The sequence below is a fragment of the Ranitomeya variabilis genome, chromosome 1, assembly GCF_051348905.1.
Source record: "Ranitomeya variabilis isolate aRanVar5 chromosome 1, aRanVar5.hap1, whole genome shotgun sequence".
Classification (NCBI taxonomy): Eukaryota; Metazoa; Chordata; class Amphibia; order Anura; family Dendrobatidae; genus Ranitomeya; species Ranitomeya variabilis.
Window position 1 is genome coordinate 333,914,022 of NC_135232.1, and position 22,059 is coordinate 333,936,080.

At 44.0% G+C, this 22,059-nt stretch overlaps 1 protein-coding gene and 1 non-coding gene across 2 annotated transcripts; one reads left to right on the forward strand and one right to left on the reverse strand.

Moving 5' to 3' along the window:
* Window positions 1-495: 495 nt before the first annotated feature.
* Window positions 496-568, reverse strand: TRNAR-ACG (transfer RNA arginine (anticodon ACG)). The gene has a single exon. It is a non-coding gene; the product is annotated as a tRNA-Arg (tRNA).
* A 225-nt stretch (window positions 569-793) lies between these two features.
* PRMT5 (protein arginine methyltransferase 5) lies at window positions 794-20,716 on the forward strand. Its single transcript, XM_077299083.1, has 17 exons — window positions 794-990; window positions 3,188-3,306; window positions 4,563-4,648; window positions 9,588-9,722; window positions 10,112-10,230; window positions 10,304-10,353; window positions 10,436-10,599; window positions 10,681-10,842; window positions 10,996-11,073; window positions 12,585-12,643; window positions 12,824-12,946; window positions 13,021-13,196; window positions 13,576-13,685; window positions 18,224-18,317; window positions 19,195-19,311; window positions 19,430-19,494; window positions 20,377-20,716. The coding sequence occupies exons 1-17, from the start codon at window positions 890-892 to the stop codon at window positions 20,527-20,529; spliced, it is 1,911 nt and encodes a 636-aa protein (XP_077155198.1). The 5' UTR covers window positions 794-889; the 3' UTR covers window positions 20,530-20,716.
* Window positions 20,717-22,059: the final 1,343 nt, after the last annotated feature.

Sequence of the window (22,059 nt, forward strand, 5' to 3'; positions counted from 1 at the left end):
AAAATGGGGAATCGGGGGAATAAGCTCTGAATGGGACAGCAGAGCACAGAATTAGTACCCCTAGTCCTGTGACTGGTGGGCACCAGTGGATCAGCAACTTATCACTAGTCCTATGGGTAATTATGACATCCGTCTTAAAGGGATTGTCCTATAAACCACATTTGTGTGACTGCACAAACCCTTGATGAACTCGCACTTCAAGATCTGAGCAGGGGCTGCTCTATGTACATGGTGGGCCTCATGGAGCTGACATCTCAGGGTGTAGTTTATATATGAATGTACACTCTATATACACACATTATGAAATTAACTATATAAAATTAACGTAATTATGCAATAGTAATCTGTGTAATTAAACCTGATCAACTATAGATTTCGTAATGAAATACTGGAGAACAGATCTAATCCAAGTTTGCATAGATACTGGTAGTATGGAGCATGATAAAAATATAATGACATATAATTTTTTATATATATATAAAAAAAAAGTCATTCCGAGCCAGCCAGGAGTCGAACCTAGAATCTTCTGATCCGTAGTCAGACGCGTTATCCATTGCGCCACTGGCCCTTAGACATGTATGCTATGATCACATACGCCCCATGAAATGTGCTCCTGTGAAGTGTGATTGGTGTGCTTGACTGTTGCTATGGCTGTACTAGGGCGTTGCTAAACCGGCTTGCACGCTGGAACGCCCCTTGGTTGTGTAGCTCTTCTCTGATAGGCTAGTTCTTCCTTCTGAACGTAAAGAGCGCTCTAACATGTACAGAGAGAAGTGACGGGATTGGCTAGTTACTGACCGCTCATTCTTGGCTCTAATTGGATGATGATGGTTGTCACGGAGAAGGGGCGTGATTTGTCCAGCGCGTGTGGAGTGATTCTCTGTTCAAGATGGCGTCAACGGGCAGCGGGGGAGGCCGGGTATCCAGCGGCCGGGACCTAAACTGTGTCCCCGAGGTGGCGGAGACTCTGGGGGCTGTTGCTAAGCAGGGGTGAGGCACCGGGTGTGATGTGGCTTCTGTGGTGGCTAGTAATAGCGCAGCGGTTTAGGTGGGGGCCATTTGTTGTCACATGTAGCATGTAAGGTGTAGTGTCGGCACGTGGGCAGCACTAATGTATGGCCTGTAACGTGTCCTGGCCGGCGGCAGCACTAATGTATGGCCTGTAACGTGTCCTGGCCGGGGGCAGCACTAATGTATGGCCTGTAACGTGTCCTGGCCGGGGGCAGCACTAATGTATGGCCTGTAACGTGTCCTGGCCGGCGGCAGCACTAATGTATGGCCTGTAACGTGTCCTGGCCGGCGGCAGCACTAATGTATGGCCTGTAACGTGTCCTGGCCGGGGGCAGCACTAATGTATGGCCTGTAACGTGTCCTGGCCGGCGGCAGCACTAATGTATGGCCTGTAACGTGTCCTGGCCGGCGGCAGCACTAATGTATGGCCTGTAACGTGTCCTGGCCGGGGGCAGCACTAATGTATGGCCTGTAACGTGTCCTGGCCGGGGGCAGCACTAATGTATGGCCTGTAACTTGTCCTGGCCAGGGGCAGCACTAATGTATGGCCTGTAACGTGTCCTGGCCGTGGGCAGCACTAATGTATGGCCTGTAACGTGTCCTGGCCGTGGGCAGCACTAATGTATGGCCTGTAACGTGTCCTGGCCGTGGGCAGCACTAATGTATGGCCTGTAACGTGTCCTGGCCGGGGGCAGCACTAATGTATGGCCTGTAACGTGTCCTGGCCGGGGGCAGCACTAATGTATGGCCTGTAACGTGTCCTGGCCGCGGGCAGCACTAATGTATGGCCTGTAACGTGTCCTGGCCGGGGGCAGCACTAATGTATGGCCTGTAACGTGTCCTGGCCGGGGGCAGCACTAATGTATGGCCTGTAACGTGTCCTGGCCGGGGGCAGCACTAATGTATGGCCTGTAACGTGTCCTGGCCATGGGCAGCACTAATGTATGGCCTGTAACGTGTCCTAGCCGTGGGCAGCACTAATGTATGGCCTGTAACGTGTCCTGGCCGTGGGCAGCACTAATGTATGGCCTGTAACGTGTCCTAGCCGTGGGCAGCACTAATGTAGGGCCTGTAACGTGTCCTGGCCGTGGGCAGCACTAATGTATGGCCTTGAACATGTACAGCAATAATGTACGGCGCATGCCGTATGTAGTGTCGGCACATGGGCATCACTAGTGCAGGCGTATGTAGTGTCCTCACATGGGCATCACTAGTGCAAGTGCTTGTATTATGTAGTGTCGGCACATGGGCATCACTAGCGCAGGCGCATGCCGTATGTAGTGTCGGCACATGGGCATCACTAGCGCAGGTGCATGGCGTATGTAGTGTTGGCACATGGGCATCACTAGTGCAAGTGCTTGTATTATGTAGTGTCGGCACATGGGCATCATTAGTGCAGGCGCATGCCGTATGTAGTGTCGGCACATGGGCATCACTAGTGCAGGCGCATGCCGTATGTAGTGTCGGCACATGGGCATCACTAGTGCAGGCGCATGCCGTATGTAGTGTCTGCACATGGGCATCACTAGTGCAGGCGCATTTCGTATGTAGTGTCGGCACATGGGCATCACTAGTGCAAGTGCTTGTATTATGTAGTGTCTGCACATGGGCATCATCAGTGCAGGCGCATGCCGTATGTAGTGTCGGCACATGGGCATCATCAGTGCAGGTGCATGCTGTATGTAGTGTTGGCACATGGGCATCACTAGTGCAGGCACATGCCGTATGTAGTGTCTGCACATGGGCATCACTAGTGCAGGCGTATGTAGTGTCGGCACATGGGCATCACTAGTGCAAGTGCTTGTATTATGTAGTGTCTGCACATGGGCATCATCAGTGCAGGCGCATGCTGTATGTAGTGTTGGCACATGGGCCTCACTAGTGCAGGCGTATGTAGTGTCGGCACATGGGCATCACTAGTGCAGGCGCATGCCGTATGTAGTGTCGGCACATGGGCCTCACTAGTGCGGGCACATGCCGTTTGTAGCGTAACTCAAGCCTTGTTTCTCCTCTTCTTAGTGCCATAATGATCAGAATTTTGTCAAGTGAGAAGCTTTTAGAGGGGTTTAATTTCTAGAATGAAGGGACATGACATTGTGCCCATTTAGGTCTCATCAGTTCTCCACCATATTAATCTAGGGTTTTCTTACTGGTTGCTTTCTATGTTGTTTTGTAGCTTTGACTTCCTGTGTATGCCAATATTCCACCCTCGCTTTAAGAGAGAGTTCAATCAGGAGCCTGCAAAGTCGCGATCTGGCCCACAGACTCGTTCAGACCTACTTCTGTCTGGGAGAGGTATGATATGGATTGATTTTTATTTTTTTTCCTTCAGCTCCTTGAAGAGAAAAGATCTACTATTCTTTACAGCAGTGTTCTCCAACTCCAGTCCTCAAGAGCCACCAACAGGTCATGTTTTCAGGATTTCCTTAGTATTTCACAGGTGATGGAATGCTTGCCTGTCCAGGTGATGCAATTATCACCTGGGCAATACTAAGGAAATCCTGAAAACATGACCTCTTGGTGGCTCTTGAGGACCGGAGTTGGGGAACACTGCTTTACAGTATTAAGTAAAGATGTAATGATGGGGATGGTCAGTCCTATGACTAGATCTCCAGAAGTCCCGGGTAAGGGTGGCTATGGATATTATATATCCTCTCCGTTTCTGTAATAGCTTATATCTTCAATCCTTGCAGTGCACTCACTGCTAGAGAAGAGTCACTTCTTCTTGAGCTCCAGCAACCATCAGTCTGATGGGTAGGGGAGGAGCAGCAGCTCTTCAGTAAGCTTAAGGACACATTTACAAGTGGCATCCATTAAAGAGGTCGTTTGGGTTGAAATAAAAAGTCTGCAGACACTTTGTAAGTGCAGATTAATGCATTATGACGGTTTTCACTGCACACATTCTCACAAGTCCCCTGTATTCCCCATGTGGTGGGCGTTTTATATGTCGACATTTGTGTTAATTACATACTTTCAGTCACATGCCAACTAGTCTGAAGTACAGGAGTCTACATGTATTGGATTTGCATGTGGTAACATACCAACTAGTGATATGAACCCCCACCCACTCTGGGAATGCTGGGGAATTGGGAATGCATGTAAATCACACACTGACTGCGGCTTTTCATTTCAGCCTGGACAACTCCTTTAACCAACTCCTAAATGTACCACTATATCAAAGAAACACTCGGCCTCATTTTTCAAAACCGTATAAGACAAAAAACTGCCTTTTTTTCCATAGCAACCAATCAGAGCTTTGCTTTCATTTTCTAAACTGCTTTGTTAAGACGATAGGTGTGCTGTGATTGGTTTCTTTTAGGCAGTTTTGATTAAAAAAAAAAAAAAAATTGCCCTGTTTGGAAACCTGAGCTTCAGATAATGTTAAGACATTAATAGGCAGATATATTTTTGCACCTATAAATGGTGATAGAATGTGGACATTTTGCGTTAATGTTCGCTGTCCAGTATTTTGCTTCAGCTCTATTACGCTTTGTCATGAAATTGTGAGTTTTTCAGTTTGTGTGGATACTAACCGAACCTTTCTGTCACAGACTGGAATACCCTTATTGTGGGAAAGCTTTCCGAATGGATAAAGGCAGACTCTGACATCCCAGCAATCCGCAAAACGTCCGAAGCGGTAAGAGCGAGTGGTGCTTCTGAAGGTAGCTGTGAACAGGTCTAGTGTAGCCCCTCCATACACTGCGCCCCATGGTTATATTTCACCTCTAATTCCCAATCTTGGAAATCTACTTGTTCATTCCTGCACAGGATCCGATGAAACTGTATAACTGTAGCTTTAACAAGGTAATATCATCATCTAGGGTACCAGAAACCGTCTGCAATCTAGTCTCCTAGGCAAGGAGCGTACATTCTCTGTGCTGTAGAGGCCAAGCTGCCCCTGCTTGTGGCGTTGCACTGGGATGCAGTAACACCGATGCTGCAGAGCCGGGATAAACTGTATTATTTAACAGTGGGAAAGCTCCTCACAGGGAGATAGTAGGGTAAACCAAGGGTACAAAGGTAAAGCTGAACGTTGGGTAACTATTGTTAACGGTTCCACTTATCGTGATTCTGTAGCCCGTCACTCTGTCTCTCAGAATGTCGGTGGTGTTCGGTGTATTGTCTGCTGGCGTCTAGCACACGGTCTCCGGTTTTACCCACTGAGCCCCTAGTCCATATATTTGTGGAGTAAGAGTAGAGTGCCCCACAAGATTCCTCTCGGCGCAGGTCTCCTTAAGCAGCCGCTGTGACCTGAAGGGCTGCGCTGCAATGTTTTACCCGGCGTGCGCCTCTCTGGATACCAGCTGACACCTGGACGTCTGTACTGCGATGCTCCGCCGGTTTGGTGAGTCCCTCACTATGCCGCCCTTTTGTCACGCCGCGGCCTGTCGCTCTCCTCTCAGCATTTGCAGTCTGTACCTCATCAGCGTTCTGGCGGGAAGACAGCTTCTGTTGCCACGCAACCCCTTTTACCTCACAATGACTGGCCACGCCCCTTTCACCCTGGTTACTGGCTCACTCCGGCTGCAATCTCGTTTGGACCCAGCGCTTCAGCAGCTCTGGCAGCCCGGTCTTCCCTTCTGCAGCATCAGAGAGTGGGCAGGTGGCATCAGAGGTGCAGCCATGTCGCTGGGCCCAATAGTCAGTCGTGCAGGAAGCCGTGGTGCTTTCATTGTTCCTTCCTCACACTGTCTCGCTGGAATCCTCACACCTGGGCTAATGTATACATTTTTAAACAAACTATTATCATCCCCTCAATGATTCTTTCATCCCTTGACCACCTTTGCACCCCTGCTTAGTTTTATCATCAATCCTGTGGATAATAATAATAATTTTTATTTATATAGCGCCAACATATTCCGCAGCACTTTACAATTAAGTGGGGACATGTACAGATAATAAATTCAGTACAAGTTAAGACAATTTAAACAGTGACATTAGGGGTGAGGTCCCTGCTCGCAAGCTTACAATCTACAAGGCAATGGGGGACACAATAGGTGAAAAGTGCTTGTTATTTCAGGTCTGGCAATTATAATAAATAGGGATTTTCATACAAAGCTGCATGATCCGGTCATCAGCCCGTGTGTTTAAGTGCAATAGTCAAGTATCAAGTGCAGTTATGTGCATGGAGGGTGTGGAGACAGATGAATAGTAGGGTGCAGATTCAGAGTAATATTTGGAAGGAGGGAACGGGGCAAAGTTAGGTTACTGAGTAGTTGGTGTGGTAGGCTTGTTTGAAGTGATGGGTTTTTAGAGCGCGCTTGAATAGGTCGGGGCCAAGTATCAGTCTGATCGTCTGGGGAAGTGCATTCCAGAGAGCTGGCGCAGCACGAGAGAAGTCTTGGAGACGGAGGTGTGAGGTTCGGATTACAGGGGATGTTAGTCTTAGGTCATTTGTAGAAGGGAGGGCACGTGTAGGGCGATAGACAGAGATAAGAGAGGAGATATAAGGCAGTGCAGAACTGTGGAGGGCTTTGTGGGTGAGAGAGATGAGTTTATACTGGACCCTGTAGCAAATGGGTAGCCAGTGTAATGACTGGCACAAGATGGAGGCATCGGTGAAGCGGCTGGACAGAAATATGACTCTGGCTGCAGCATTCAAGATGGATTGGAGAGGAGAAAGTTTGGTAAGAGGGAGATCGATCAGAAGAGAGTTGCAGTAGTCCAGACGAGAATGAATAAGAGCGACAGTAAGAGTCTTACAGGTTCAAAGGTGAGAAAAGGTCGGATTCTGGAGATGTTTTTAAGATGCAGGTGATAAGAGCGAGTGAGTGATCAGATATAGGGAGTAAAGGAAAGCTCAGAGTCGAATATGACCCCAAGACAGCGGGCATGCTGCTTGGGAGTTATGGTTGAACCCTCCAGGGTAAAAAGTTCAGTTTTGGAGAGATTTAGTTTCAGGTAGAGGGACGACATGATGTTAGAGACAGCAGACAGACAATCCTTGGTATTTTGAATTAGGGTAGGGGTGATGTCGGGGGTAGAAGTGTATAATTGGGTGTCGTCAGCATAGAGATGATACTGGAACCCAAATCTGCAGATTGTTTGTCCAATAGGGGCCGTGTATAGAGAGAAGAGGAGGGGGCCTAGGACTGAGCCCTACGGAACCCCGATAGTAAGGGGACGAGGAGAGGAAGAGGAGCCGGCAAAAGATACAGTGAAGGAGCGGTCAGAGAGGTAGGAGGAGAACCAGGAGAGGGCTGTGTCCTTGAGGCCTATGGAGCGGAGCATAGTGAGAAGGAGCTGGTGATCCACAGTGTCAAATGCGGCAGAGAGATCCAGGAGAATCAGCAGAGAGCAATGACTTTTGGATTTAGCTGTTATTACATCATTAGAGACTTTAGTGAGGGCAGTTTCAGTGGAGTGTAAAGAGCGAAAACCAGATTGTAAGGGGTCAAGAAGAGAGTTATCCGAGAGATAGCGGATTAGACGGGAGTGGACCAAGCGTTCCAGGAGTTTCGAGATGAAGTAAAGGTTAGAGACAGGTCTGTAGTTAGCAGTGCAGTTCTGGTCCAGGGATGGCTTTTTAAGTAAAGTGGTCATCATGGCATGTTTAAATGAGGAGGGAAAGATACCTGAAGAAAGAGAGAGGTTAAATATTTTAGTCAGGTGAGTGGTGACCACTGGTGAGAGACTGCAGGAGAGGTGAAGGAATGGGGTCACTGTTGCAGGTTGTAGGCCGAGCAGAAGCGAGGAGCTTGGAAACTTCTGTAACAGGCTCAAAGATGTCTAGTGAGCTTGAGGTGCAGCAGGGAAGGGGATCCAGGCACTGAGGAGATTGGGCCGAGATATCCTCATGGATGTGGTTGATTTTTTTTTTTCTAGGAAATAAGTGGCCAGATCCTCACCACTGAGATTGGTGATGGGGGCCTGTACTTTAGGTTTTAGGAGGGAGTTTAAGGTTTCAAAAAGTCATTTTGGGTTGTTGGATAGTGAGGTGATGAGGGTGGTGAAGTAGGATTGTTTGGCCAGATGAAGGGCAGAGTTATAGGTTTTGAGCATGAACTTATAGTGGATGAAGTCTTCTGCTAATAGAGATTTTCTCCACTGCCGCTCTGCACAGCTTGAGCAACGCTGAAGAAAGCGTGTTTGCATAGTGTGCCAGGGCTGCCTTTGTCTGTGCCGGGTCTCGGGATAAGTGATATATTTTAGAAAAACATTTTTAAAGGAAACCTGTCAGCAGGTATTTGCAATTTAATCTGAAAGCAGCATAATGTAGAAGCAGAGACGTTGATTCCAGCTATGTCACTGGCTTAGCAGTTTACTGTAGTTTTGATACAAGCCGTGTTTTAGTGGCAGGAGATTATCACAGCTACATTAGGTCTCGGGATGTTCAGGGTAGTCTGTGTAACCCTGGGCACCACCACCGATTGCCAGCTTGCTCACAATACACGTTGTACACAGGAAGCTGCCAATCAGGGATGTGGGCAAGGTTATACAGAGCGCAGCAATCTGACCAGTGCTACATCTACAACAGAGAAAACTGAGTCTATCAAACCTGCACCAAGCAGTCCAGTAAGTGATACATCACTGGAATCCACTCTCTGCCCTTGTATTTTGCTTCTGTCGGATTTCATAACCAATACCTACTCACATATTTCATTTAGGCTGCAGTCAGACGGCTCTATGTTCTTTCATGTAAGAGAATTGGGCTGATTAAGCTAATGACACTCAGCTCAAGCTGTCAGTTTGATCCGTGTATAACCTTAGTGTGATCCAATTATCTTGCATGAAAGAATAGAAGCACAGCTGTGGAAAAGATGGAGAACTTAAATTTCTCCATTGCCTGTCTCGGCATACATCGGACTGCACTGGGATGACATCCGAGCAGGTACGGACTGAGGCTGAAATTCAGCCCTGGCATTTGAAATCACACAGGCCCACGCTGTCCCCGTCCCCAAGCACCAGATGGGATATACCGTATTACTAATATTACCCTGGATGGAGGAGAGCAAGATTTATTACAAGACCAATATTTCTAATGATACCCGTGGCCTGCTGGGGTAAGTGACGGAGTCGGCAACTTTATGCTTCTTCACAACTCTTAACAGTATGGATGTCTAGAGAACACAGATTCTGCTAACAACGTAGCAGACAATGAAGCCCACGACCAGACAGGCCCTTCTGGCATTTGCTAGATGGCAAGTCTGGCCCTGCATCCGAGTGCAGTCTGCTGGTTTACACGCACCTGTAGACTTGTATGTGTGCACGGTGTTTAGTTATCAGAAGTGCTCGATAAAACATGGGATGGCACTCGTCAGTTATACACTCGTGTGAGCGAGCCCATAAAGTGTACATGTAGTTACTTATCTGATATTTTGTCTGTGTCCTGTTACTGCCCAGCTGAGGACTGCTGCCCTCTGTGATCGGCTCTCCATAGAGATGTGAGCAGAGTGGTGTGCATATACTTTCTGAGCATTACATAACCAACCCCAGCACGGTGAAGATCAGCCTAGTGCTTGTTGTTTTGTTGATTGGTGCAAGTATCCGCACCCAGACATCTCCGATGAAGTCGTCTTCTGATATGTCACAAGCTTCATTATTCAGTGATCCTCATAGAACAATTAATCTTCCAGGCTCTGCTACAGGAGTTAAATTTCTCAGCTTATCTCGGACTTCCTGCCTTTCTGATTCCAATTACACAAGAGGAAAACAGCAACTTGGCTCGCCTCCTTATAAATCACATTCACACTGGCCACCATTCCACAATGGTAAGGATACCTTTTCATTGACTTGTCACTAGTGATGAGCGAGTGTACTCGTTGCTCGGGTTTTCCAGAGCGTTCTCGGGTGGTCTCCGAGTATTTGTGACTGCTCGGAGATTTAGTTTTTGTCACCGCAGCTGCATGATTTGTGGCTGTTAGCTTGATTACATGTGGGGATTCTCTAGCAACCAGGCAACCCCCACATGTTCTCAGGCTGGCTATTAGCTGTAAATTATTCAGTTACTGCCATGAAAACGAAATCTGAGCCGTTACAAATATTCGGAGACCACCCGAGCGTGCTCTGGAAAACCCGAGCAACGAGTACACTCGCTCATCACTACTTGTCACGGGTGTACGAGAACTCCAGCTGACCTGACTTTTCATTCTGCTCTTAGTTCTGGATGAGAGTACCACTGATGGCTTCCAATGATCTGCGAGAAGACCTCATAGAAAATGAGCCAGCCCAGGATAGTGATAGCGACAATAATGTGGAGGAAGAAAGAACATGGATCTGGTGAGAAGACGAGAACGGGATGGGTTGGGCTTCTTGATGAATGGTGCTGATCGTTTTCATCATTACCCCTTAGGTGGCATAATTTCAGGACGCTCTGTGATTACAACAAGAAAATTGCTTTGGGTGAGAAGATTAATCTGCAGATCTAGTCCTGATCTCACTAATCTTAGATTTGTAACCTTATTGTCATATTACTTCTTGCCAGCTATTGAAGTGGGTGCTGATCTGCCAAGTACTAATGTGATAGACCGGTGGCTTGGTGAACCCATCAAGGCGGCTGTACTTCCAACCAGTATATTCCTCACCAACAAAAAAGGCTTTCCTGTCTTATCCAAAGTCCACCAGCGGCTTATCTTTCGGCTGTTTAAGGTAACGCACTTGTATATTTTGGGGATTTGAAATAAACTGTTACTTTGCAATATCGCCTTACTTGTTTAATTTCTTCTTTAGCTGGAGGTTCAGTTCATCATATCTGGGATCCATCGTCACTCCGAGAAAGACTTCTGTTCATACTTACAATATCTAGAGTATTTAAGTCAGAATCGTCCTCCTCCAAATTCTTATGAAATGTTCGCAAAAGGATATGAAGATTATTTACAGTCCCCACTCCAGGTAAGTGGGATTTACTTATGAGCCTGGTTTAGTAATTAGGCTACACCTCTAATTGCTCTTTGCATTAAGATTTTTCAGCAAGATACATGGCTGGATAGACTACATCATGTGTTGTATTTAACATATGGATGCATGTCTGATTTTTCTCTACAGCCTCTGATGGATAACTTAGAATCACAAACCTATGAAGTGTTTGAGAAGGATCCAGTAAAATATTCACAGTACCAGCAGGTAAAGATGGGTGTCTAGAAGTTCATTGTAGGTGGCCATATTGGCATAATGAGGAGGATTCATGGAAACATGGGGGGGGGGGGGGGCGGGCAGGCAGGTATTGCAATTATAAGTGATGTACCATTCATAATAATGGTATATCGCTTATGCCCTTGTAGTCTTTTTCCACTCTGACTCATGTGAATTTCATAAAATAACACTACATTTACGGGTAATAAAATGGTAACATCACCATAACAGAGATATATATATATATATATACCGTGTGTGTGTGTGTGTGTGTGTGTGTGTGTGTGTATATATATATATATATATATATATATATATATATATATATATATATATATATATATATATATATATTTATTTATATATATATATATTATTATAAATATTTTTTAGTTACACATATATACACACACATATACTCATACTCCAAATAGGGGTCTTAGATGTTTGAGTAACAAATGTAGTGATTCGGAACAGCTTTTACGCCAGAAAAAACTCTTTGAAACGTCACAACATTTTGGACTGACAGAGTTTTCAAACCAGCTTGATGCAGCTCTGCCACAATGGGCAGAGATAGGGAAAAGCTGCAATAGGATCTGGCTATGCCTGCCCTTCAAATTCAGTAAAAGTGTTAGTTATTTTTTACACCAGAAATACTACTCCAGGCCTCAACTGGAGTAGCATGCCTGGCAGGGCACCCGCCACAGATGATGTGCCAAATTCATTAGCCGGCATGCGCCTCTTAAGGGGAACCTGTCACTGGATTTTCCCTCCACATAAGGTACAGTCACCACCACTAAGGCCTCTTTTACAGCGTTTTAGAATTCTGGTGAAAAAAAAAAAAAAAAGTCCCCAATCCCTTCTGCAGATCTTAACCCCCGGAGCTGTTTTCGGTTTTCGCTCCCCTCCTTCCCAGAGCCATAACCTTTTGATTTTTCCTTCAATATGGCCATGTGAGGGCTTATTTTTTGCGGAACGAGTTGTACTTTTGAACAACACCATGTTTCGTGATCTGAGGTTGGGTGAGGGTTTTTTTTGTTTGTTTTTTTTTTCGCGCCAAGCTGATGTTTTTAATGACCATTTTGGTGCAGATACTTTCCTTTGATCGCCCATTATTGCATTTTAATGCAATGTTGCGGCGACCAAAAAAAAACGTAATTCTGGCATTTTGATTTTTTTTTTTCTCATTACGCTGTTTAGCGATCAGGGTAATCCCCTTTTCTTTTTTTTTTTTTTTTTTTTATTGATCGGGAGATTCATGCGGCAATACTAAATATGTTTAGGTTTGATTTTTATTGTATTTTGAATGGGGCGAAAGGGGGTGATTTGAACTTTTATATTTTTTGATTTTTTTTCATATCATGCCAGAGCAGAGTACAGACTGACTAGGTGGAATCTAGCAGTTGAGAAGAAGTTGTCTGGGTAGTGGGCAACCCCTTTATCCTAGCGAATTTAATTGCATATACTGATGTGAAACTAAAGCCTATTTCTCTTCATTACAGGCAGTGTATAAATGTTTACTGGACAGAGTCCCAGAGGAAGAGAGGGAAACTAACACACAGTAGGTGTCATGTGATTTCTGGTTCCATCACCATAGTATAAAACCTTCTTCGTTTTTTAGTTGGTGCTTGTATAGCATGTGCTCTTTTTATTTTACTAGTAATATCCTCTGATCAGTAGTTATTTCTAGATACCTTTGTCCAATATTTCAGCCAGTTTATATTTTTGTGTGACCCTTTAGGGTTTTGATGGTTCTTGGAGCTGGTCGGGGGCCTCTGGTGAATGCATCGATCAGAGCTGCCAAACAAGCCGAGCGTTTAATAAAAGTATATGCGGTGGAGAAAAATCCTAATGCTGTCATTACGTGAGTGACAAACACTGAAGTCTTAAGAATATTTTTAAATCTTGAGTCTGGAAGCAAACTTTTCCTTCTCTCAGGTTGGAAGGATGGCGCTATGAAGAATGGGGTAGTCAGGTGACCGTGGTCTCCAGTGATATGAGAGAATGGAATCCTCCTGAGAAAGCGGATATTATTGTTAGCGAGCTCTTAGGATCTTTTGGAGACAATGAGCTCTCCCCTGAATGTCTGGATGGAGCCCAACACTTTCTTAAAGGTTTTTTCCTTACTTCTTCGTTTATTTGCTCACAGTGAAACGCATTTATTGACGTTTGCATTTAGCCGTAAATTTACGTAGAGCAAAAGAAAGCAATTACCTTAAATCTTGTCCAGGTTCAGTGAAAAATTCCAGTCGTCGCTTAATTTTTTTTATAAAGATAATGGTGCGACCAAACTAAAAGACCAGAGTAATGGCAAATAAAAGGAAGCCCACACCCTACAGTGCAGAGAAGGGGATGTATATGTATGCTATAGAATAGCCAATTTCTATATTATCTTGATTGAGATGTTTTCTAATAGTCTATTGTGTGCCACCACCTGTTATCTCCTAATACTATTTTTCCCCCTTTCTTCACACATTCTCTTTATTTTTGCAGAGGGTGGTATTAGTATTCCAGGGGAATATACCTCTTATTTGGCGCCAATATCCTCCTCCAAACTTTACAATGAGGTGAGAGCATGCAGAGAAAAGGACAGAGACCCAGAGGTGAGTTGGGAATGTTAAGTATAACGTTTAGCCTTTTTGGCTTTTTGTGTATAGTTTGATCCATAAATTGCCATCAGTGCCAAGATGAGGAGCAGGCATCTGCCCAGACTACATTCTGCCAGTTCAGTGGAATAACCAAAGCCTACAAGTATGTGCAATCACACGAAACTCGAGGGACCCAGTAGGCTTAACCCCTTACTGACACTGGCTGTACTAGTACATCCAATGTCAGGTGCTCTTTGGTGTGGGCTCAGCTGAGCTATCCTCTTTCCCAGCAGATAATGATTGCGTGATTCAGCCATCACCTGTTTCCCAACAGCCACGGATAAAGCTGAAATCTGCCTGCCACCGATAACTTCTTTCCATGCTGCTGTCAATCTTTGACCGGAGCATTTAAAACGTCCTGTTGGGCGCACCATTTCACATGCCCATAAGCCTCCCTCCTCTGCAATGCGATCGTGGTGTGCCGATGGGTTGCAGTGACAGCCAGACTATTGACGGTGCTCCTCTGGGCATCATGGTAGATTGTGAACTTTGCTTTATACTGCAATACTGTTATTGCAGTATATAGTATAAGCAGACAACTGCAGGTTCAAGTTCCTTAAGAAAGCTAAAACATAGTAAAAATTGATTTTAAAAATATGAAAAATAGAAAAAACAAAAGTTGGAATTGCACCCTTCCCCAAGTAAAAATAAAGAAAAAAACAAAGCATATGGTATCTCTATGTCCGACCTATGAATGTATTAAAATAGTTAACCCGACTGGTTGACACCAGCATTGCATTTTAAATTTTGTTTGGGGGGGGGGGGGTCAATGCAAAAATAAAAAATGCAGCAGGAAGAGCTCAAAGCATCTTATCAAGGTATCAATAAAAATGTCAGCTTGCCAATCAAACAGTAAGCCTGCACATGGCTCCATTGACAGAAAAATGAAACCGTTACGGATTTGATATTGGCATTGCAAATTTTTTATTTTTTTTGCTTTAAGAGTATTCTGCCAGAGTGTGTGTATGTGTATATATGCTTCTCACAAAATTAGAATAAAATCAAAAAGTTAAATTTATTTCAGTTCAGCACTACAAAAAGTGAAACTCCTATTTCTTTCTCGCTTCATTGGGGGACACAGGTAACCATGGGTGTATGCTGTTGTCACTAGGAGGCTGACACTATGCAAATAAAGAAGAAGTAACTCCTCCCCGGCAGTATACACCCTCCGAAAAGTGAAACTCCTATATATTAGTCATTAAAAACAGCGTGATCTATTTCAAGTGTTTATATCCATTAATGTTGATGGTTCTGGCTTACAGCCAATGAAAACCCAAAAGTCATTATGTCAGTAAATTAGAATACTTTATAACACCAGCTTGAAAAATTATTTTAAAATCTGAAATGTTGGCCTACTGAAATGTATGTTCAGTAAATGCACTCAATACTTGGTCTGGGCTACTTTTACATCAGTTACTGCATCACTGCAGTGTGGCATGGAGGTGATCATCCTGTGGCACTGCTGAGGTGTTATGGAAGCCCAGGTTGCTTTGATGGCAGCCTATCTGCATTGTTAGGTCTGGTGTCTCTCATCTTCCTCTTGACATTACCCCATAGATTATGGGGTTAAGGTCAGGCGACTTTGCTGGCCAATCAAGCACAGTCATACTGTTGTTTTTAAACCAGGTATTGCTGGAGAATGAAATTTCCATCTCCAAAAAGCTTGCAGGCAGAGGGAAGCATGAAGTGCTCTAAAATTTCCTGGTAGACGGCTGCGCTAACTTTGGTCTTGATTAAACACAGTGGACTTACACCAGCAGATGACATGGCTCCCCAAACCAACACTGATTGTGGAAACTTTACATTAGACCTCAAGCAGCTTGGATTGTGTGCCTCTCCACTTTTCCTCCAGACTCTGGGACCTTGATTTCCAAATGAAATGCAAAGTTTACTTTCATCTGAAAACAACACCTTGGACCACTGAGCAACAGTCCAGGTCTTTTTCTCCTTGGTCCAGGTAAGATTCTTCTGGCATTGTCTATTGGTCATGAGTGGCTGGACACAGTGATAGAGATGGAAATTTCATTCTCCAGCAGGACTTGGCACCTGTCCACACTGCCAAATGTACCAATACCTGGTTTAAAAACAACAGTATCACGATGCTTGATTGGCCAGAAAACACACCTCACCTTAACCCCATAGAGAATCTGAGGTATTGTCAAGAGGACAATGTGTGTGGTCCTTCTTGTTCTTTCTCATTCTTGGGTCCTCTACCAGAGGCTTGGGAGTTTGAGGGTTCTGCACAGGATCTTAGTTGTTCCCAGCATTTCGCTTTTCTTCTGGACAGAGAGTGCAGATGTTGTTTCTGGGATCTGTTGTAGCCATTTTCCCAACTTATGGGTCGCTGCTCCAAGTTCTCCTACCACCACCTTCTTTCTGATGTTGCTGTCACTTGGCACTGCCTCATCTATTATCATACATTACAAACCAAAAGTTTGGACACACCTCATTAATAGATTTTTCTGTTTTTTCATGACTATGAAAATTGTACATTCCCACTGAAGGCATCAAAACTATGAATTAACACATGTGGAATTATATACTTAACAAAAAAGTGTGAAACAGCTGAAAATATGTCTTATATTCTAGGTTCTTCAAAGTAGTCACCTTTTGCTTTGTTGACTGCTTTGCACACTCTTGACATTCTCTTGATGAGCTTCAAGAGGTAGTCACCGGGAATGGTCTTCCAACAATTTTCAAGGAGTTCCCAGAGATGCTTAGCACTTGTTGGCCCTTTTCCCTTCACTCTGCGGTCCAGCTCACCCCAAACCATCTCGATTGGGTTCAGGTCTGGTGACTGTGGAGGCCAGGTCATCTGGCGTAGCACACCATCACTCTCCTTCCTGGTAAAATAGCCCTTACACAGCCTGGAGGTGTGTTTGGGGTCATTGTCCTGTTGAAAATAAATGATGGTCCAACTAAACGCAAACCGGATGGAATAGCATGCCGCTGCAAGATGCTGTGGTAGCCATGCTGGTTGAGTATGCCTTCAATTTTGAATAAATCCCAACAGTGTCACCAGCAAAGCACTCCCACACCATCACACCTCCTCCTCCATGCTTCATAATGGGAACCAGGCAAGTAGAGTCCATCCGTTCACCTTTTCTTCGTCGCACAAAGACACGGTGGTTGGAACCAAAGATCTCAAATTTGGACTCCTCAGACCAAAGCACAGATTTCCACTGGTCTAATGTCCATTCCTTGTGTTCTTAGCCCAAACAAGTCTCTTCTGCTTGTTGCCTGTCCTTAGCAGTGGTTTCCTAGCAACTATTTTACCATGAAGGCTGGCTGCACAAAGTCTCCTCAGTTGTTGTAGAGATGTGTCTGCTGCTAGAACTCTGTGTGGCATTGACCTGGTCTCTAATCTGAGCTGCTGTTAACCTGCGATTTCTGAGGCTGGTGACTCGGATAAACTTATCCTCAGAAGCAGAGGCGACTCTTGGTCTTCCTTTCCTGGGGCAGTCCTCATGTGAGCCAGTTTATTTGTAGGGCTTGATGGGTTTTGCCACTGCACTTGGGGACACTTTCAAAGTTTTCCCTATTTTTCGGACTGACTGACCTTCATTTCTTAAAGTAATGATGGCCACTCGTTTTTCTTTACTTAGCTGCTTTTTTCTTGCCATAATACAAATTCTAACAGTCTATTCAGTAGGACTATCAGCTGTGTATCCACCAGACTTCTGCTCAATACAACTGATGGTCCCAACCCCATTTATAAGTCAAGAAATCCCACTTATTAAACCTGATAGGGCACACCTGTGAAGTGAATACCATTCCCGGTGACTACCTCTTGAAGCTCATCAACAGAATGCCAAGAGTGTGCAAAGCAGTCATCAAAGCAAAAGGTGGCTACTTTGAAGAACCTAGAATATAAGACAGAATTTCAGTTGTTTCACACTTTTTTAAGTATATAATTCCACATGTGTTAATTCATAGTTTTGATGCCTTCAGTGTGAATGCACAATTTTCAAAGTCATGAAAATACAGAAAAATCTTTATATGAGGTGTGTCCAAACTTTTGTTCTGTACTGTATATATGATTGATAATAATCTTATCTTGTCAGGACATTATTACTGCACAGTAGACGCGAAAAACAAACCCATGTGTAGTAAATTGACTAATTTCATTCAAAGAAACTTGTCTTGCAGAAAACAAGCTCTAGTATGATATGGAAAGTTATGGAATCTTGACAAGGGAGGAAAAAACAAAAAAGCTCAAAAAATGTAAAATTGCCGTGTCTGGAAGGGGTTAAAAAGAGGCCCATATTTTAGCACCAGTTGTAAAGTGATAAAACTGTAATTGTTTTCTATACATTGTCCATTGAGGCTGTGTGTAGACGTACATATGATACCAGTGTTTGTCCTCCAGCCGATGCACTACAGCGTTGGAAGTGCAGCCGTTACTGGAGTGCGCATAATGACGTGATGGCAGTGTGTACAGTGATGTATTTCTGCCTTACCGTCGGTCATAGCAGAATGTTCTTGTCTTCCAGGCACAGTTTGAGATGCCGTATGTGGTGAGACTGCACAACTTCCACCAGCTCTCGGATCCCTTACCGTGTTTCACGTTTCAACATCCAAATAAAGGTGATTGTTGCTATTAACTGTGGGGATGTGTATATAGCCCCATTCTTCATGTGACCTACCTGCATATTACATGGTGTGCCGATGTATCAAGCCGGCTAGGAAGCAAAGGTTGACGCTAGATCTGATCACTGATGGTTAACCCCTTAAATGCATCTGAAAGTTGCATTGAAGGCACTTGATCTTGCTTCGGCTGCTTTTTGCTCCAGGTGCAGATGGGTTGTTGGGATAGCTGGGGCTTGTTAAAGGCCTCTCACTGCCATCTTGGAACTCCTGTCATACAGGCCGGGCTTCAAAAGACTGTGATGGTTCCTATGTACTGTAGTACCAAGGTATAAAGAACAAGCCAAGTGATAGACTAGACTAAGTTTTATAACCGGCAAGAGGGGAAGGAAAATGTAGGAAAACTTTTTTTTTTGTTAGGATTTCCAACCTTCTGGGCCACTTGCTCTCCCTGATATACTAGACACCAGAGCTAGTCATGGGTTAAATGTCACCAGAGGTAGAAGAGCCCGACTGACTCTTTGCACCGGTTTGGTCACTGGCACATGACTCCATATTAGACACACATGGCTTTGTAGATCAGACATTTTACATTAGTTTGGTTTGTTTTACTGGGGATAGCATTATGTGTTCCTCAGTATCTTTAGTAGGCTTTTTTGTGATAATTAAGGTAGCCTCTTTTATATCGTAGTGTCTGGTCTGGGCAGTACAGTTTCAGATCTAGTCCCAGAGGTCTACTTGTCCAATACTGATCCATGCTAGAGCCAATCTATAGTACTGTAATGTACAGCTCCTTATATTCAGGAGACACAATCTGCAGCTGTGTGCCACTGTCTGACTTCTGGGTAATAGGTTTGGGTGTCTGTTCTCTTTTCAGATCCAGTGATTGACAATAATCGCTACCGCTGCCTGAAATACGACATAAAGCTCAACACTGTGCTGCATGGATTTGCAGGATACTTCCATACGGTGCTCTATAAGGATGTTACGCTAAGTTAGTACTTCATCTTCACAGCATAAGCTGCTACTTTTCTTTAAAAGGCAAATCTTGGGGTTTTTTTTGCCACTTTAACCTAAATAAACTTATTTTTCGTACATTATATCAATTACAGGTATTTGCCCCAAGACACATTCTCCAGGAATGTTTTCTTGGTTTCCTATTCTCTTTCCAATAAAGGTGAGTTTTGTGTAAGAAATGATCTTTGTCTAATGAAATGTGTGTGATACTGGCACTCCTCAACCTTGCCAAAGTAACTGTTCTACACGGTGAGGGACAAGCCAAAATTGGGTTACATATTACCTCAAGCTTATCTAATAATGAAGACAGTGGTGGCATCAAGTCTCCTGGTGCCCAGTGACCCCTCAGCTGAGTAGAGCTGCTTGCGTGGCAGAGATGGTGGCCGCTCAGAAGCTGGGAATTGTTGTTCTATGGAAACTTTGGGGTCATTGTTAATTACTGAACTAAGCTTTCCTGTTGTCTGGACCCCCATTTAGTGCTTACATAATTGAGTATTTAGGTGCCACAACAGCAGCTGGCATGGTTCCCATTTCTGACACTGTAATACTACAGTTGCTTCCTGTGTCTGTAGTATAAACTGGTCCAGTATCTTTTGGCTCTTTATGGATGACTTTGTACTATGTGCTGTACTAGAATAACACTTTAGGACCCTTGAAGTGACTTTCCAGGATCACTAATAAAATCAATATTCTTTAACTCCACTATGCTTATTAATGTCCTTCCTTTGTGATAGGACATCAATCCCGTACACTTTAATGAAAGCTGAGTTATGATACCCCAGAACGGCCACTACATATTGTATGGAACTGTGCTGTCCCAGCTTTGTACGCTGTGGACATCCAGCAGGAGCTGCAAACAGCTGATCGGTGGGGGTGTCAGGTCAGACCCCACTGAATGACAGGTAGATGCAGGTCCTGGACAACCCCTTTATGGAAAATCTATTGCTTTTGTTATACACTGTGTCAGACTTGCCTGTATTATCAATTCTCTGATGCCCCAGTTTTATCTTATGTACTAATTTTCAGTTTCTCTATTCTTTAGCAACCAATTCCTTTGCGGGAAGGAGATACAGTACACGTACAGTTCTGGCGTTGTAACAATGGCAAGAAAGTCTGGTACGAGTGGGCTGTGACATCTCCCAGCTGCTCTGCAATTCACAATCCCACTGGTCGCTCCTACACCATCGGACTGTGACCTTCGTGCTGGACTCCTACTATGGCTGCTGATTGCTGCTGGTAGCAGACTGTATAATACAGACTTCATGCATTCTCTAAAGTGTACCGCCACTATCGGAGTATAGACTTTTACCAGAAATCCTCATTAAAACCTCTTAGTTTTTTTTATCATATGAAAATAGAAGCAGTAAATATTGAACTGTTAACTGTTCTCCTTGCCTTACTTGTGGACGTCTGTATGGGGCCAGTTTTGTGTGTACGTACATATACACTGTATAGCAGATCATCACCAGCAGAAGAACACAGAGAATTCCTACCTTCATCATTCTCATTGATACTCATTGCTGAATGTAATTGGGGTACATACACACTGTACATTTGTTGCAGAAATTCCTGCCACTGTCCCAATTATTTGCACGGGATTGCAGAATTCCATAAATTTTTATTTATTTTTTTTACCTTTTTCAATTTGAAGGATTGCCTCCTATGCTTTATTCTATTTTAGGTTCAGAATTCTTGGATACAGTATCCTCAAGGGTATGTTGTTCACACTACCCCTTTTTCCATCAACCAAAAAACGCCGGTTTTTAAAATTGACGCTTCAGAAAACTTTTTGCATTCGTTTACAAAACCAAATTTTTTTTATTTTTTTTTTTGCTGTAGCACTTTTAGATCGTTTCCAGAATGCTGTAGATAAGCCCCTGATGCTGGTGGGCTTAGCTCGGCTTCGATTTTGGGGGTGACAGGTTCCCTTTAAAGCGCAGTGAAATTAATGGCTCTATACAAGAGTGATATAAATGTTATTACATCAGTCATGGCCATGTACCTTTTAGATGACTATTTGTCTACTTTCTGGAGCAGATAGTTGCAATAACTTGCTGCTCACTGTACTCATTTTAGTGCTTGGATAATGTATATTTTTATAAATATACATTTTGCACTTGCTTTGTATGGCCTCGGCCTCCTGCTTGGTCTGGTGCATATGAGACTGTGCTATCACTTTTTTTTTTTTTTATTAAAAAAATATGTTATATGTAATTACATTTATATTTTTTGGCTTTATGGTCTCCTATTCATATGGGATATATATTTTTGTAGTTTGAGGTTACCTTTTTTTTTTTTAATAGATTTTCTGGTTTTAACTAATCAAGTTACCACTCTAGTCTGCTGCTGAAAAGTGCAGAATTGTATGCAACTTGATATTCAATAGTTACTGTTTGTTTTGAGGTTTTCCAATTTTCTTTTCAAGGAAGATTAGTGAACCACTCCTTTGTGGGATTCAGGAGGATTTTGTGGTGTGATCCCTTGGAGAGAGCGAGAAGTGTAGGTTTAGGTCTTGCGTTGCTGTCTCCACTTTTCTGTACTGATGAGGGCAATCTGGTATTGGTGGAAGCCTGTATTTTGTATATCCATTGACAGTGGTAATTTGAAGCTCATGGGCCCAAATGCAAAAGCTCCAATGGGGCCCCAAATTATTGCAAGTTTTTAACCCCTTTCTGACCTGGGACGGGATAGTGCGTCCGAGGTCAGAACCCCCACTTTGATGTGG